This window comes from Ovis aries, chromosome 4 (genome assembly GCF_016772045.2).
Source record: "Ovis aries strain OAR_USU_Benz2616 breed Rambouillet chromosome 4, ARS-UI_Ramb_v3.0, whole genome shotgun sequence".
NCBI classification, from domain to species: Eukaryota; Metazoa; Chordata; class Mammalia; order Artiodactyla; family Bovidae; genus Ovis; species Ovis aries.
The window spans coordinates 97,512,936-97,527,417 of record NC_056057.1 but is presented as its reverse complement, the minus strand read 5'-3'; the positions used below and the strand labels follow the sequence as shown (position 1 = coordinate 97,527,417).

General features: G+C 50.8%; 1 protein-coding gene across 3 annotated transcripts in view; it reads left to right on the top strand.

Annotated features, from left to right (window-relative positions):
• Positions 1–14,482, top strand: part of PLXNA4 (plexin A4) — a 499,413-nt gene that overhangs the window by 419,436 nt on the left and 65,495 nt on the right. For all 3 annotated transcript variants that reach the window (XM_012177152.5, XM_042248843.2, XM_042248844.2), the window contains 4 exons: positions 3,153–3,304; positions 6,019–6,136; positions 11,929–12,065; positions 13,327–13,491. In XM_012177152.5, the coding sequence (XP_012032542.3) occupies positions 3,153–3,304; positions 6,019–6,136; positions 11,929–12,065; positions 13,327–13,491 (572 nt within the window). The remainder of the gene's footprint in view (positions 1–3,152; positions 3,305–6,018; positions 6,137–11,928; positions 12,066–13,326; positions 13,492–14,482) is intronic.

The window sequence follows — 14,482 nt, the reverse complement described above, 5'->3', positions numbered from 1 at the left end:
TAGGAACTTTGTTTGACATACAGATTTAGGGGGACACAATGCAACCCATGAACTGGGGGTTATTATCACCCTCTCCTACATAAAAGATCGACACTGAGATCTATTCTGACCGAAGAATAAATCAAAGGAGTCCTGAAAAGCAGGCCTCTTGATTGCTGTCTTCCACCCTACAAAGGCAGAAGGTCACCCACTCATTCCCCGGCTGCTCCCCTCACAAGCGATGCAGGCACAGTAGGGATGTGTAAAACAGGAAGGGCTTGACTCCTGAGTGAGCAGCTCCTCCAGCAAAGCAGCCTCCTGGGCGTGGCCCCCGGGTGTGGGCCTTCCCCCACGTTAGTGCCCCCCGACCATGTTCCCCCCTTCACTCTCCACATCCCTGGCTTTCCAGATGTCAAGAGAGCTTCATTCAGTCCTGACTTCAGTCTCCTGCATGAGTCAGAATCTCAACAATAGTTCTCAAACCACGGAACAATACTTATGCATTTTACGCACAGAATTATTTGGAAAAGGCAGGCAGGTGGATGCCTCTGGTCCCACCTCTATATGAGGGCCCCTCCTTTCTAGCCACCCTCTACCCTCAGAGCCCATAGCAAGAAACCATCCCCTGGGGCTGCCTCGCAGAACTGCTAATGGTGTGTCTGGCGAAAACGATGGGACTTGCTTTCTTCTTGGCCTGAGACCAAGAAAATCACAGGGAGGAGACAGCAAATGAAACAAATCTCCCTGCGACAAAGGCTATTTACTGGCTGCATACTAGTATCGGCCCTCCAGGGATCCGGGGCACCTGAGGATTGAGCCAGAGATAAAACTCCCTTTTCGGGACCACAGGCTGGAGCTGGAATATCATGTTGCTGCTGCTGCCAGGTGCCAGTGGCGCCTTGGGGACTGGCTGGGCAGGCATCTGGGGAGGACAGATGCCCCAACCCACCCCCCTCTCTCTGGCCACCTTCCTCACACAGAAACAAGCCTGTCTCCAAAGAATCTGTTTTTTTCACTGCAGTGGGAATGTGTGTGTGCAAACCCTTGCCAAATGTACGCTCACTTACAGATTGCACACCTATGCGTGTGAGAAGCAGAAGTGTCTTGACCTTTGTAGGTGAACAGCCTAGAAAGCCCAGCAAAGCTATTATTCCTTCCCCATCTCTCATCCTCCTGCCAGGATGAAATCCCTACTTGTAACCCTGGAAGGATAGAAAGAGTTGGTAATATTAAGAAGTACCCTATCTGGACTCCTCCAATTGTGATCCTGTTGACATTGACAAAGAGCCAGGCGCTGGTGTTCAGCGGCACCAAGAACAAGAATTGGGCCCTTCTCTGGTTGTCAGATGCCAGGAGAGGCTGGCATGGAGTGTCTTCTGCCATTCAGGTCACTGTGGTGTGGGCTCATAATTAAATCATGTGAAGTGTGTGGAGTCCCCACCACAAAGCAGGCCCTTGGTTGTTGAATTCTAACATTCCAATCATGGGTTTTTAGCACCAGTGGTGACGTCTTAGGAGGGAAAGCCAGTCATTTTGGCCAAGTTTATGAGAATAAAGTCTAAATTAAACCCATCTCCTTAGAAACCAAACCAGATAATGACAGAGGAGCTGTGACAAACACTTTTCTAATTCCAAGAAGATGCTTGGATAGCTGGGGTGTTCAATACAATTACAACTCAAGAAATGCCTACGGTGCTATCACTAGAAAGTCCATGAGAAGGGAGGCACCACTGTCTGTGCTCTCAGAGACTCAGGATCTGAAAAGGAGGGGGCAGGGGGATGGCAGTGTGAAGAATCGGACACAAACGCTATGATGAAAAGAGCATTCAGAGGTGTCCTAAAATTTCGGTGGAGAAAGACAGAAAGAGCCTCTGGTGATGGGGAAGTGACTGTTGACAAGGATCTGGAGAGGTGGGTGGATGCCATTGTGTGGAGGGCTGTGGGTTGACAGGAGGCTTGTTCATTTTCATTGAGAATGGAGCTAACACAAGCAGTAGTGCAGCTGCTGCTACGTGGCTTCAGTCGTGTCCGATTCTTTGCGACCCTATAGACCACAGCCCGCCAGGCTCCTCTGTCCATGGGATTCTCCAGGCAAGAATACTGGAGTGGGTTGCCATGCCTTCCTCCAGGGTATCTTCCCGACCCAAAGATCAAACCTGCATCTCTTATGTCTCCTCATTGGCAGGCGGGTTCTTCACCACTCAGTTCAGTTCAGTTCAGTTCAGTCTCTCAGTCGTGTCCGACTCTTTGCGACCCCATGAACTGCAGCACGCCAGGCCTCCCTGTCCATCACCAACTCCTGGAGTTTACTCAAACTCATGTCCATCAAGTTGGTGATGCCTTCCAGCCACCTCATCCTCTGTCATCCCTTTCTCCTCCTGCCCCCAATCCCTCCCAGCATCAGGGTCTTTTCCAATGAGTCAACTCTTTGCATGAGGTGGCCAAAGTATTGGAGTTTCAGCTTCAGCATCAGTGAACACCCAGGACTGATCTCCTTCAGAATGGACTGGTTGGATCTCCTTGCAGTCCAAGGAACACTCGAGTCTTCTCCAACACCACAGTTCAAAAGCCATCAATTCTTTGGTGCTCAGCTTTCTTCACAGTTCGGCTCTCACATCCATACATGACCACTGGAAAAACCAGAGCCTTGACTAGATGGATCTTTGTTGGCAAAGTAATGTCTCTGCTTTTGAATATGCTATCTAGGTTAGTCATAATTTTCCTTCCAAGGAGTAAGCGTCTTTTAATTTTTAATTTCATGGCTGAAGTCACCTTCTGCAGTGATTTTGAAGCCCCCAAAAATAAAGTCTGACACTGTTTCCACTGTTTCCCCATCTACTAGTGCCACCAAATAAATGCTGGTAGGCTCTAATTCCAATTTTCTATGAATTACCCAGTAACATTGCAGATCACATTCTATCTCTTCTTCTGTGAAACAGGAAGAGGAACAGGGGCTTTGAACCCTGCTCCTAAAACCATAAACCCAGACTACTCTTCCAGAAGCTCCTGCCCATTCACAGTCCCAGACCTGGGTGCCCTTGTGGACCTGAACTCAACTCAAGGAATTGGGTGGAGGGAATGGGGTGAAGAAGGGGAAGAGCCTCTTCCTGTGTCATCAGCAAGGGGGGTGATGCTTTGTCTTGGTATCAGATTATTGTGCTTCCTCCTTCCAGATAATCCCAGTGACAGGCCCCCGGGAAGGGGGCACCAAGGTCACCATCCGAGGGGAGAACCTGGGCCTGGAATTCCGGGACATCGCCTCCCACGTCAAGGTGGCGGGCGTGGAGTGTAGCCCTTTGGTGGATGGCTACATCCCTGCCGAACAGTAAGTGAAGGCCTTCAGAGACATGGGGAGGGCAGGGATGAGATGACTGACGCTGACATCTTCCCTGGTCAACAGCAGAGGCTCTTAGAGCTTATGGACAGAAAAGGAGAATGTCCCTCACCTTCCAGAGTGTGTGTGGTAGGGACTCCTACAACGCCCCAGCTCCTGAACTAGCCAGCTGCCACACTGGGGGAAGTCCAGAAAGGGGAAGGGGAGACTGCACAGAGAGAAGGGGAAAATGATCATTAGCTCTTTGGGGGTGTGGAGATGAGTAGGAACAAGATGGATCAAAATCAAAATCTATAGTAGTAAGACTTCAGTTCCTCCCCTTGACTCCCTCTGATGTCTCTAACTCCCCAGTCTTGTCCACTCTCGGTTATAAAAAAAGCTAGTCCTATATGACCATCTATGGAGGCTGAGAATGGACCTCCACACACACTTTCATGCCTGTGGGGACTTGGATTGTTTTCCTCCAGCAAAATCTGCTGGTCCACAGAGAGGCCCATTAGACACATGATCTTGACCATGGCCTTGACCTCTAACCTACCTGGGAAGGGAGGTTTATGAATCATGTATTGCCTTGTAAATAAGTAAAGACAATTTTCCAGCCCAGCAAACACAGACATGAAATAAATGTTCACCAGCACAGTAGAATCTATATTCTATACCCTCTATATTGCCCCTCCCAGAGTGAAACCTTGCCACTTGTCACTGTGTGCATAAGTTCTTAACTCTTTGCAAGGTCTCACTTAGGTAGGTGAATGCATTTACGCTGTGTTGGCTAAATCTTCTTGCCTGGGAAATCCCATGAACGGAGGAGCCTGGCAGCCTGCAGTCCACGGGGTCACAAAAGAGTCGTACGTGACTTAGTGACTAAACAACAAAAATGACAAAGGGAAGCAAAACTCATTCAATTAGTGGTTCATTTTCAACACCTGGAAAAAGTATGATATCGGATTTTTATTTCACATTATACACCAAAATAAATTCTAGATGGATTAAGAAGTTAAGGGTAAAATATAAAACTATAGAAGGATTAGAACAAAATGCAGGTGAGAATTTATTTGATTTCAAGAAAGGGAAGGCGTTCCAGGTATGACTGCAAAAGAAAAACTATAAAGGAAAATATTAGGAGATTTGAGTACATAATACTTAAAACTTGTGCACCAAAACCACTGTGTGCAAAGTAGAAATATGAATGATGAACCGAGAATACGGTTCTACCCTGTTACAGTATGCTTTTTCTTAACATATGAAGAGGTGCTATAGATGAAAGGCAGTTATCACAAAATTAGCAAAGAGTGTGCCTGTGCGATTCACAAGACAAAGGACCAAAGTCATATAAAAAATGTTTAATAGCAGTAGTAACCAGTGGAATGCAAATTAAAACAGTGGGGACAATTTTTAAAAGTTAATACCCAGTTCAAGTGAGAGGCATGAGAAATAGCACATTCATGCATTCATGTCAGGAGGGTAAATTGGGACGACCTTCCTGGAAGGCAATTTGGAAATGTAGGTCAAATGTCTTTAGCCTGGCCATAATACTTCTAGAACTTTCCCCAAATAAACAGGACGCACAGATATTTGCAAGAATGTGTATTTTGGCCTAATTTATAACAGTGAAGTTGTAGAAGCAATTTGTATGTCTAAAAATAGGGAATTAATTTAATAAATTATTGTATATACCTAGAAGAGTAAACTACACAGCATTGAATTTGATGCTGTAGGAGAATCATGGCCAGGCATATACACAAGTTTTACTAAGTGAGAACACAGGTTACCAAGCAGAAAACAGAGTTTATAATTAATTTGGTAAAAGAAAAGCAAGACTGGAAACATAAACACCAAGATGTTCACAGCAGATATTTCAGGGGATGCAATAGGGGTGCATATATATATACGGCAGGTGATTTTTTTCCTTTTATTTTTCAACCTACCATGTATTAATTATGTAATTGGGACAGAAAAGCATATATTTTCCTATGTCTCAGTTCTTCATTTATAAAATGGAGATTAGTGTATTATATATTTGCATAGATCTAGAGAAAGTTCTGCACAGATTTATACACCAGGATTTTGAGACAGATTAGTGAAGAAAGGCATGTTTGCTTTTTACTTTTGTACTGTTTTCAAGGGTATGAACCATTCTGGGAGTGAAACAATGACAATTTTTTAAAGAGGGAGATGTTCAGACTCTCCCTTACCCCTTCCCCTGCCAGATAAAATGGGTGCAGAAACCACTGCTGGGGGCAGTCCATGCCTTGGGAGCAAAGAGCTCCGAGGCGAGGACTTGAAAACCTTGGGTCTGCTCTGAGGTCCCTACTGATGGCTGGGTGCCCTTGGGTAAGTCACTTTATCTCTCTAGGCTCTGCCATCTGTATTGCCTAAGCTGTTTGGCTGAAACTTTCCCTGCACTCTAATTTAGAACTGAGTGGACAATTCATGAATTGGGGACTGAGTGTCTGGGGTCCTCTCCAGGGCACCTCGTTTTTCCAAGGGCCCCCAAGGAGACCCCTGTAGATCACACCTCATTTCCTGAGAACCAGGGAGGCACCCTTGCCACAGGAATCAGTGTCTTTCGCCTCCTCCTCCCCTGCCCATCCTTGAGATGGCACTGCAGAGAAGGAGGCCCAGGTAGGCATGGGGCCCATGGATCACGGTAGGGAGGCCTGTGACCTCCTTGTGATCCATGGGGCCATCTTCTCCCCCTGCAGGATCGTGTGTGAGATGGGGGAGGCCAAGCCCAGCCAGCACGCCGGCTTCGTGGAGATCTGTGTGGCCGTGTGTCGGCCTGAGTTCATGGCCAGGTCCTCGCAGCTCTATTACTTCATGGTGAGTCCTGACCACCAGCGGCCTGGCTGGGCAAGTGCTGGCCACCGGCCTCTTTACCGTGATTGCTGGGCCCTTCTGGATCTCTGTGGGCAAACCCAGGCCAAGGTCTTGGGAGTCCCGTCCTGCAGCGCCTGAGGGTCGGGGAGCCCTGGGTTCACATCCTGACCCTGAGGGGCTGGGCTGGGCTTCAGGGAAGTGGCTTTGACTCTTGGGCCCCAGTGTCCCCTTCTGGCTGAGTGTCAGCCTGACCTGGTGGGTGAGGGTGTGGGCTGTGCATGGGAACTCTTGGGATTTGAACCATGGCTCTGCCACTTAATAACTGGGTGAGCTTGGGCAAGTGGTTTACCTTTCTGTGCCTCAGTGTCTCCATTTGTAAAATGGGGATGATGATAACAGCAACTACCCCACGGTGTTGTTGCGACGATTAGATAGAATAGGTTGATCACTTCTAGCATCACTACCGTGCTGATTTCTAGTACTGCCACTTTGCCTACTGGGCCCTGCCCTTTCCCTGTGTGCTGGCAGCCTGCCCCTTCCATCCATCATCCCCACTCACCAGCATCCCAGTCCTCAACCTTCTTCACCCCAGCTCCTCACCCGCATCTCGTCCACACTCCACCTGCCTCCTCCCACATTCTTATCCCTGCCCGCCCCAACACCCTTCCCCACATCTCCCTCCCCATCCCACAGCTTCTGCAGACCCCACCATTGCCCTCACACTCCCTCCAGTCCGGACCCTCCCCAGACCCTGAAAAGGCTGCCGACCAGCCCTGGCCAGGGATTCTGCAGGCAGGGGACCATCCCCTGCCACACACGCGGTGTCATTTACAAAACTATTACCATCCAGTTAACTTCTCAGGTTAATGACAGATGTGATGAGATCATTTCCTCGTGACTCTCAGCTGCTTTTGGAAGTGGAAGCCTGAAATGATGGATTTTACGTCTGGGCATTAAATGCCCTGAAATATGTCATGGGAGCCCATTTTTCTCCTTCCTTCCTTCTTCCCTCTTCTTTCAACTGCCTTCCTCCTCTTCCTTCTTCCTCCCTTCAGCTGACAACCTCGTATCACCTTGCACAGTACCTCTCCCAGGGTTATTTGATAAATACTTGCTTAATTGGTTGAATGCTTTAATTTGATGGGCCTGGCTTGCAGGTGATACAATGATGAATCAGACCCCATGCAACCCCTCCCTCACACAGCCCCCAGTCCAGAAGGGGAGAGGAGATGAAGGACTCCCCAGGAGAGATGCACATCAGGTGCCCCTCCCTGCCTGCAGCTTGGTCTCTCCATTTCTCCACTCTGCTCTTTGAAAACCAACCAACCTTGTGAACACGGCTGACACTGAACCCACACCCAAGAACTCACGGAGAAGAACACACACGTCACGGACTTCGTGGATGTGTAGTTTTTACCTATTCGTTTAGCATTTGTACCCACACCTCATTCTGAAAGTGTTTGAGGGAATTTTCAAGTTAAACCCAATACACTTTAAGACAACTAGTGATACATGCATATATATATTTATATAAATGTATGTAATATACATGGGCTTCCCAGGGGGTGGCCAGTGGTAAAGAACCCTCCTGCCAAAGCAGGCAATGTTAAGATATTCAGATTCGATCCCTGGGTGGGGAATATCCCCTGGAGGAGGGCATGGGGACCCACTCCAGTATTCTTGCCTGGAGAATCCTTCAGAGGAGCCCGGAAGGCTACAGTCCACGGGGGTCTCAAAAATTTGGACATGACTGAAGTGACTTAGCACTCACGCATGCACATAATATATATACATGTATGTACACAGACACTGTCATTCCAGCAGAGCTGAGATGAGAAGCAGAGAGAGGCCGAGCCGGGGAGAGTCAGTGGCAATGCTCCCCACATGTCTGAGAGGTGTGGCACAGGCAGCAATGTTTGGGCATGAAACCTGGCTCTCGATTACCTGGCAGCTGTGGTGAAAGGGAGGACGCTGCTGCAGGGCCAAAGCAAGCGCTGGGCTTCCTTGGCCAGTCAGAGAGCTGGAACGGTGTTCATCCCGTGGTCTCTTGGCAGAGACCAAGTGAACGGTACCAGGAATGGCCACAGCCTCACGAGGCTGATGTTTGCTTTGTGCCTCAGCTGTCTCTGGTATGTTTCCAGCCAGGCTTCTCAAAGGCCATTGTCCCCGGATGTCCTGCCATCAACTCCCATACCCATGGGAGGGTAGACCCGCTGTCAGCTCCTATAAACAGTGTGTCCCCTCACTTGCCCATTCCTGTCACCCGGGCCCACCACCTCGGTGGCCTCGTGACTCAGCATCCCCTGACATCTGATGTCAGTCCCTCCATCACCATGTCCTGGAGTCTGACTCTCCCCATTCCTGTGCCATTACACTGGCCCCCTTAAATCCCCGCCATTGGCCTGAGCCCATTCTAATCCAGCCACATGGGGGGATACCATTTTCATCATGTCAGCCCCCAGCTCCAGGAGAGCCCAGGGTGCCCACTGCCTCTAGACTTCGTCCAAGTTCCTCGGTCTGCTCTGCCCACATATCCAATCCTTCCTCAAGGCTTTGAGTGGCCCGACTTCCTTCTCTTCTCTGTCTCCTTCTTCCGCTGTTCCTTCTGTGCTGTCTGCTCTTGGGCTTAACTCCTAGAACCTGTCCTGGCAGGAGACATTCAAAAGCCTCTTCCTTCTGCTCTCAGGGAAGATCAGTCTTGCCAGCATGATCATTTCTACCCTGGAGCAGGATATGGTTGGATGTAGAGTATTGAGGGAAGCCTTCATGGAAGGAGCCAGAAGGAAAGGCAGGATCTGTCTAAGACAGAATACAGCTTTCCATATGGATCTCGAGTAGTGGGAGGCTGTTCCTGGCATAAGGTGTGACGTGGAAGGGCACCAAAAGATGGGAGCAGAAGGGAGCCAGGAGGCAGGGGTCTATGGGAGAGGAAGGGCTAGGAAGATGTGAGGTGTGGCCACAAGGCAAAAATGCACTGGTCCAAGGGGTCTTGGGAACCCAGACATGGGTCACTTTTCTATTTGATGAACTATCCTGTGGATACACAACCTCTTGGGAAGAGCTTCAGGAAGGGTGAATGGTGCTAGGGTCCTCAGCCTCCACCTATAGCCCAGGTTGCATTTAAAGATCTGATCATTGAGTGCCTCCGTACAACTGCCAGCAACAGAGCTTCTAGGAGTTCATGGTGGGAATGAGGAGCAAAAGTTCCCCAGCTGTGAGTCACAGCAAGGAGGCAGGAAGGACAGAATGCTCCTCCATCATGTTCCCCTTCTCCCAGCACCTCAGAGCCTTCATTGTCTTCCCACCCTGCTAGGCAGCTTACTGGGGGCACTCTTGGGACCTCCCACAGAAGCCCTCCTGATTCAGCTGGGGAGCCCCTTTCTGGCTCCTCTGGGGAGTAGGGGTACTTCTCAGGGCCTGGTGATGCTGGGGAGCCCCCCTACCCAGCGCCAGTTCAGTTCAGTTGCTCAGTTGTGTCTGACTCTTTGCAACCCCATGGACTGCAGCACGCCAGGCTTCCCTGTCCATCACCATCTCCTGGAGCTGGCTTAAACTCATGTCCAACAAGTCGGTGATATGATCCAACCATCTCATCCTCTGTCGCCCCCTTCTCCTCCTACCTGCAATCTTTCCCAGCATCGGGGTCTTTTCCAATGAGTTGGTTCTTCGCATCAGGTGGCCAAAGTATTGGAGTTTTAGCTTCAGCATCAGTCCTTACAATGAATATTCAGGACTGATTTCCTTTAGGATGGGCTGGTTGGATCTCCTTGCTGTCCAAGGGACTCTCACAAGTCTTCTCCAACACCACAGTTCAAAAGCATCAATTCTTCAGCGCTCAGCTTTCTTTATATTCCAACTCTCACATCCATACATGACTACTGGAAAAACCATAGCTTTGACTAGATGGACCTTTGTTGGCAAAGTAATGCAAGTTCAGGCCAAAGTTTGGGTCTGCCTCAGTTTCCCTCCACAAATTAAGCCAGGCTCTGATGTGTGGGTTTATTCACCCCAAACCATGATGCCAAGGCCAACAGACCCCAAGTCAGCACTCTCAGGCTTGTTACCAGTTCCATCCCTAGAGATCTCTGTGAAGGATGGGAGCCAGGGGAGGAGGTGGCAAAAAAATACCAACTTTGATGCAGACCCACTGAGAAATATTTGTGAAGCAAGCCTTGCATAATGAATAATTTCTCACCATTTTTAAACACCTGCCCCTATCGCCCTCTCCTGGGCCCCTGGAATAATTCCGGGCCCTGTTAACCCCACACAGAAATGCCACTGCAAAGCCAGGATTACTCACCTCTACCCCTTCTACCCATCAGGCTGTCAGAAAATCTGTTTTCTGTTTCACTTGGCCCCTACCCCTAAGTCACTCACTCACACCCCCTTTCCTCTCTGGGGAGGTCAGCAGGAGCCACCTTTGAAAGCTCTCCCGTTACAGACTGCAGGACAAAGGCACCATCGGTGAGAGGTTAGAGCCAGAAAATTGTCAGGCGCTTCTTTTTTTTTCATTCTTTGTAATCAGAGAGGTTGAGTGATTTGCGCCAGGTCACACAGCGCGATCTAGGCAAAGCTGAAAAAGGAAGGCTCTTTCCTAAGCTTCTTCCCATCTTTGCGCGGATCTCAGGGTGAGCCAGCATCAGAGCCAGGATAAGCCTTTCCTGGGCTTGGTGGGTGCCACGGGGCTGCCAGGTTCGAGATCAGCAGGGACCGGGTGAGCGGGCCCGCGAACGCGCCCGCGCAATGGTACTCGTGTGTCCCGGCGCTTCCCCGCCCGTGTGCCCAGAGACAGCCGAGGCCGCCCCTGTCAGGCCGCCGGGCTGCGGGCTTCGCTTGACACTTCTCCTCCCCTTGTGTTATTGATCGAGGCCTCTCCGAGCGGAGGTGGCCTGCCCGCTTCGAGGAGCTGAGTGGGTTCAACTTTTGGTGCTGAATTCTTTATGGGAGTAGAGTAGGGAGAAATCTTCATTTAAATGCAGATACAGGCTTCTCACCTGGGACTAAGGAAAGTTTTTTCCATTAAAATGCTAATGAAAGAACAAACTGAAACTCCAAATCCTCAGCTCACAGAGCCGTCCCCCGCCCCCCCCCCACCCCACCCCCAGTCCGACTCTTCACTCCATCCCTTGACCTTTCTTTGCTTCTTCTGCTGGGTTTCTGTGGAACTCACACATCCTGTGGCCCTGGCTTCTGGGAGCTTTCAGCAGCTCTCTGTGAGAGGCCTGTGGACGGGGCGACTCATCTTCTTGAAAGGAACCCATGCTGTAGACTGGTGAGGGGGTGAACTCCAGCCCCGGAGTTGTGTCTCAGGCCACTGCTTCACTCCGCTGCTGCCGAGTCGCTTCAGTCGTGTCCGACTCTGCGACCCCATAGCCGGCAGCCCGCCAGGCTCCCCTGTCCCTGGGATTCTCCAGGCAAGAACACTGGAGTGGGTTGCCATTTCCTTCTCCAGTGCGTGAAAGTGAAGTCGCTCAGTGGAGTCCGACTCTTAGCGACCCCATGGACTGCAGCTCACCAGGCTCCTCCATCCATGGGATTTTCCAGGCAAGAATACTATGACCTTGGAAATTTAACATCTCTGACTCTTGTCTTTAAGATGGGCAATGATGCCTACCTTGTAGAATTGATAGAGCGATTAAGTGTATATATATGTGTATATATATATATATGAAGGGCATATGTACCTGCTTGCTGGGAGGCTTCCATGACTAAGGATTCTGGAAGGCGGCTCCAGGATGGGGCGCTGCCTTGGGCCTGCCCAGAAGCATCCTCAGGCCAGATCCTTTCCTGCACAGACGCTGACTCTCTCAGACCTGAAGCCTAGCCGGGGGCCCAGGTCCGGAGGCACACAGGTGACCATCACGGGCACCAACCTGAACGCAGGCAGCAACGTGGTGGTGATGTTCGGCAAGCAGCCCTGCCTCTTCCACAGGTAACTCACCTCAGGGCCAGCTCCAGGGATCCTGGCGCAGAGGGTGGGCGGGGCTGACTCCAGCTGGCCTTTTGGAGGTGCTTCTTCCTTCCTGAGAAAGTGACCATTCTCTCTGAGAGGAGACTTTATGGGCATGCTTGGCTGTGGCTCATTCCGGGGACCTGCCAGGGATCCCTACCCTGGATGGACCTGTCATGCTGTCTCCTACCATTTAGCCTGGGTGCCCCCATACCACCCGCTGTGCAGGACCCTAGGGTTCCATAGGACAGGGTTTGGAATCTAGGGTTATCTGCCCCCTGGGTTAGCTCTGGGCAGCTACTGCAGTGCCAGCCAGGACTGCTAAAACCTGGCCGAGTGTCACAGAACCTCCAAAGGCAACCGACTTTCTTTTCCTTCCTCTAGTTCCAGTGTCCAGTCCCAGGAGGACACACCTTCCAGGAACCAGGAGCCAGGAACCTGGGGTGGGGTGAGGGTTGGGAAGGAGGCGGGAGGTGAGAGGTACATCTAATCCATAGCTAGAAGAGATGTGGTTGGCAGGAAGCTCTGCAGAGAGATTGTCCTCTGCAGAGAGAGATCATCCTGGGAGAGCGCTATACTGAGGGCCTGATCTAAATCAGGCCAGGCCAGACCTTGCCTGAGTGTTCCAGAAAACATGGCTCTGACACTTGTTAAAATGGTAAGAAAGAGCTTGTTCAGGACTGCTGCAATAGGTGTCAGGACTATCGCAATGGGGCTAGAGATCAGACTTCAAATACAGCAGATAGCTGGGGATTTATAGCCAAGGAGCAGTGAGGGAGGCTGAGGATGGAAAATTACTAAGAGGAAACAAGGTTAAGAGGATTCTTGCTAAACCGACTTAACAAGACTCTTGCTGAAGGCAGTCAAGGTGATCAGGTATCAAGAGTGAGGGAGACAGAAGCTGCCCAGATATCAGGGGTACTTAGATATCAGGGTGGGGTGGGGGATTCTTACTAAATTGAGTTAGCAGGATTCTTGCTAAAAATGGGAGTAGGCTAGTGGAAGGCAGGACCCCAGAAAGAAGCCTAGTCAAAAAAGCAGGCTCCGAGGAACCTGTCTATAGTTGGGTCAAGGACAGAGTCTTGATCAGTAGATCTCAGATTAGTAGTGTCCAGGGCAGCGCTCACCCACTGCCCCCAAGGAGTCTGATGAACAGGGAGGGGTGCAGGAGGGCCCTGACCCCAGACCACGGTCCTGCCCGACACCCAGGATCCCAGCTCTCTGTCTCCCCTCCTCCCTCCAGGCGCTCTCCATCCTACATCGTCTGCAACACAACGTCCTCAGATGAGGTGCTGGAAATGAAGGTGACGGTGCAGGTGGACAGGGCCAAGATCCACCAGGACCTGTTCTTCCAGTACGTGGAGGATCCCACCATCGTGCGGATCGAGCCCGAGTGGAGCATTGTCAGGTAGGGGCTGCCCCGACCTTGGGTTTCCCTCCTTGAGTCTCAGAAACCTAGGAGATGGACTGGGCTTGGTGTGGGTCAGATGTTCCGGCAGGGGTTCCCTCTTTCTACTGAGAACGCCTCTGAGCGGGACCCGGCCCTGGAGGCCAAACTCTGGCCAGCAGGAGCTTACAGTCCCCGATTTGAGGATTGGTGGGCAACTAGGAAAATGGTGAGCGCTCTGGATTCTGAACCCAGCTATCCGAGTTCAAATCTTGGTGGGAATTTTGGGCTTCCCAGGTGGCGCTAGTGCTAAAGAACCTGCTTGCTGATGCAAAAAACATAAGGGATGCAAGTTCGATCCCTGGGTAGGGAAGATCCCCTGGAGAAGGGAATGGCAACCCACTCCAGTATTCTTGGCTGGAGAATCCCATGGACAGAGAAGCCTGGAAGACTACAGTCCAAAGGGTTGCACAGAATCAGACATGACTGAAGCGACCTAGCACACACGTATGCACGGGTAACTAGGAGGCTGGACGGGGCTGCTGAGGGCATCCTGACGGCATGGATGCTCCCTGGTGATCATTGGGAAACCTTTGTATCAATGCCTGGGTAGGGGGGCAGGGTGGGAAGTAGACTTAGGGTTAGAAGGACTGAGTGTAACTCAGCTCCACTGCTTAGCAGCCAAGGGACCTTAAAGATTAGCTAGCTTCCCTGGACCCAAGGTTTCTCATAGGACCCCGAGAGGATTATGCGAGCAACAAACACACAGTGCAGTGCCTGGCTCCCCTCCCCTCCCCTCCCTTCCTCCCCACCCCCCATCCTCAGCCCACCCCACTGGCCACTTCAGCTCTAGAGGCTGTCTGGGGTCAGGAGACCGGGCAAAGCATAAAGATGTGGTCTCCACAAGCTGAGAGGGGTCAATGACGACTCCAGTCCAGAAAACAGTCTTTTAAACAGGGTCAGTAGACTCCAGCCCAGGGGCCAAATCTGGCTGTCTGCCTGATTTCATAAA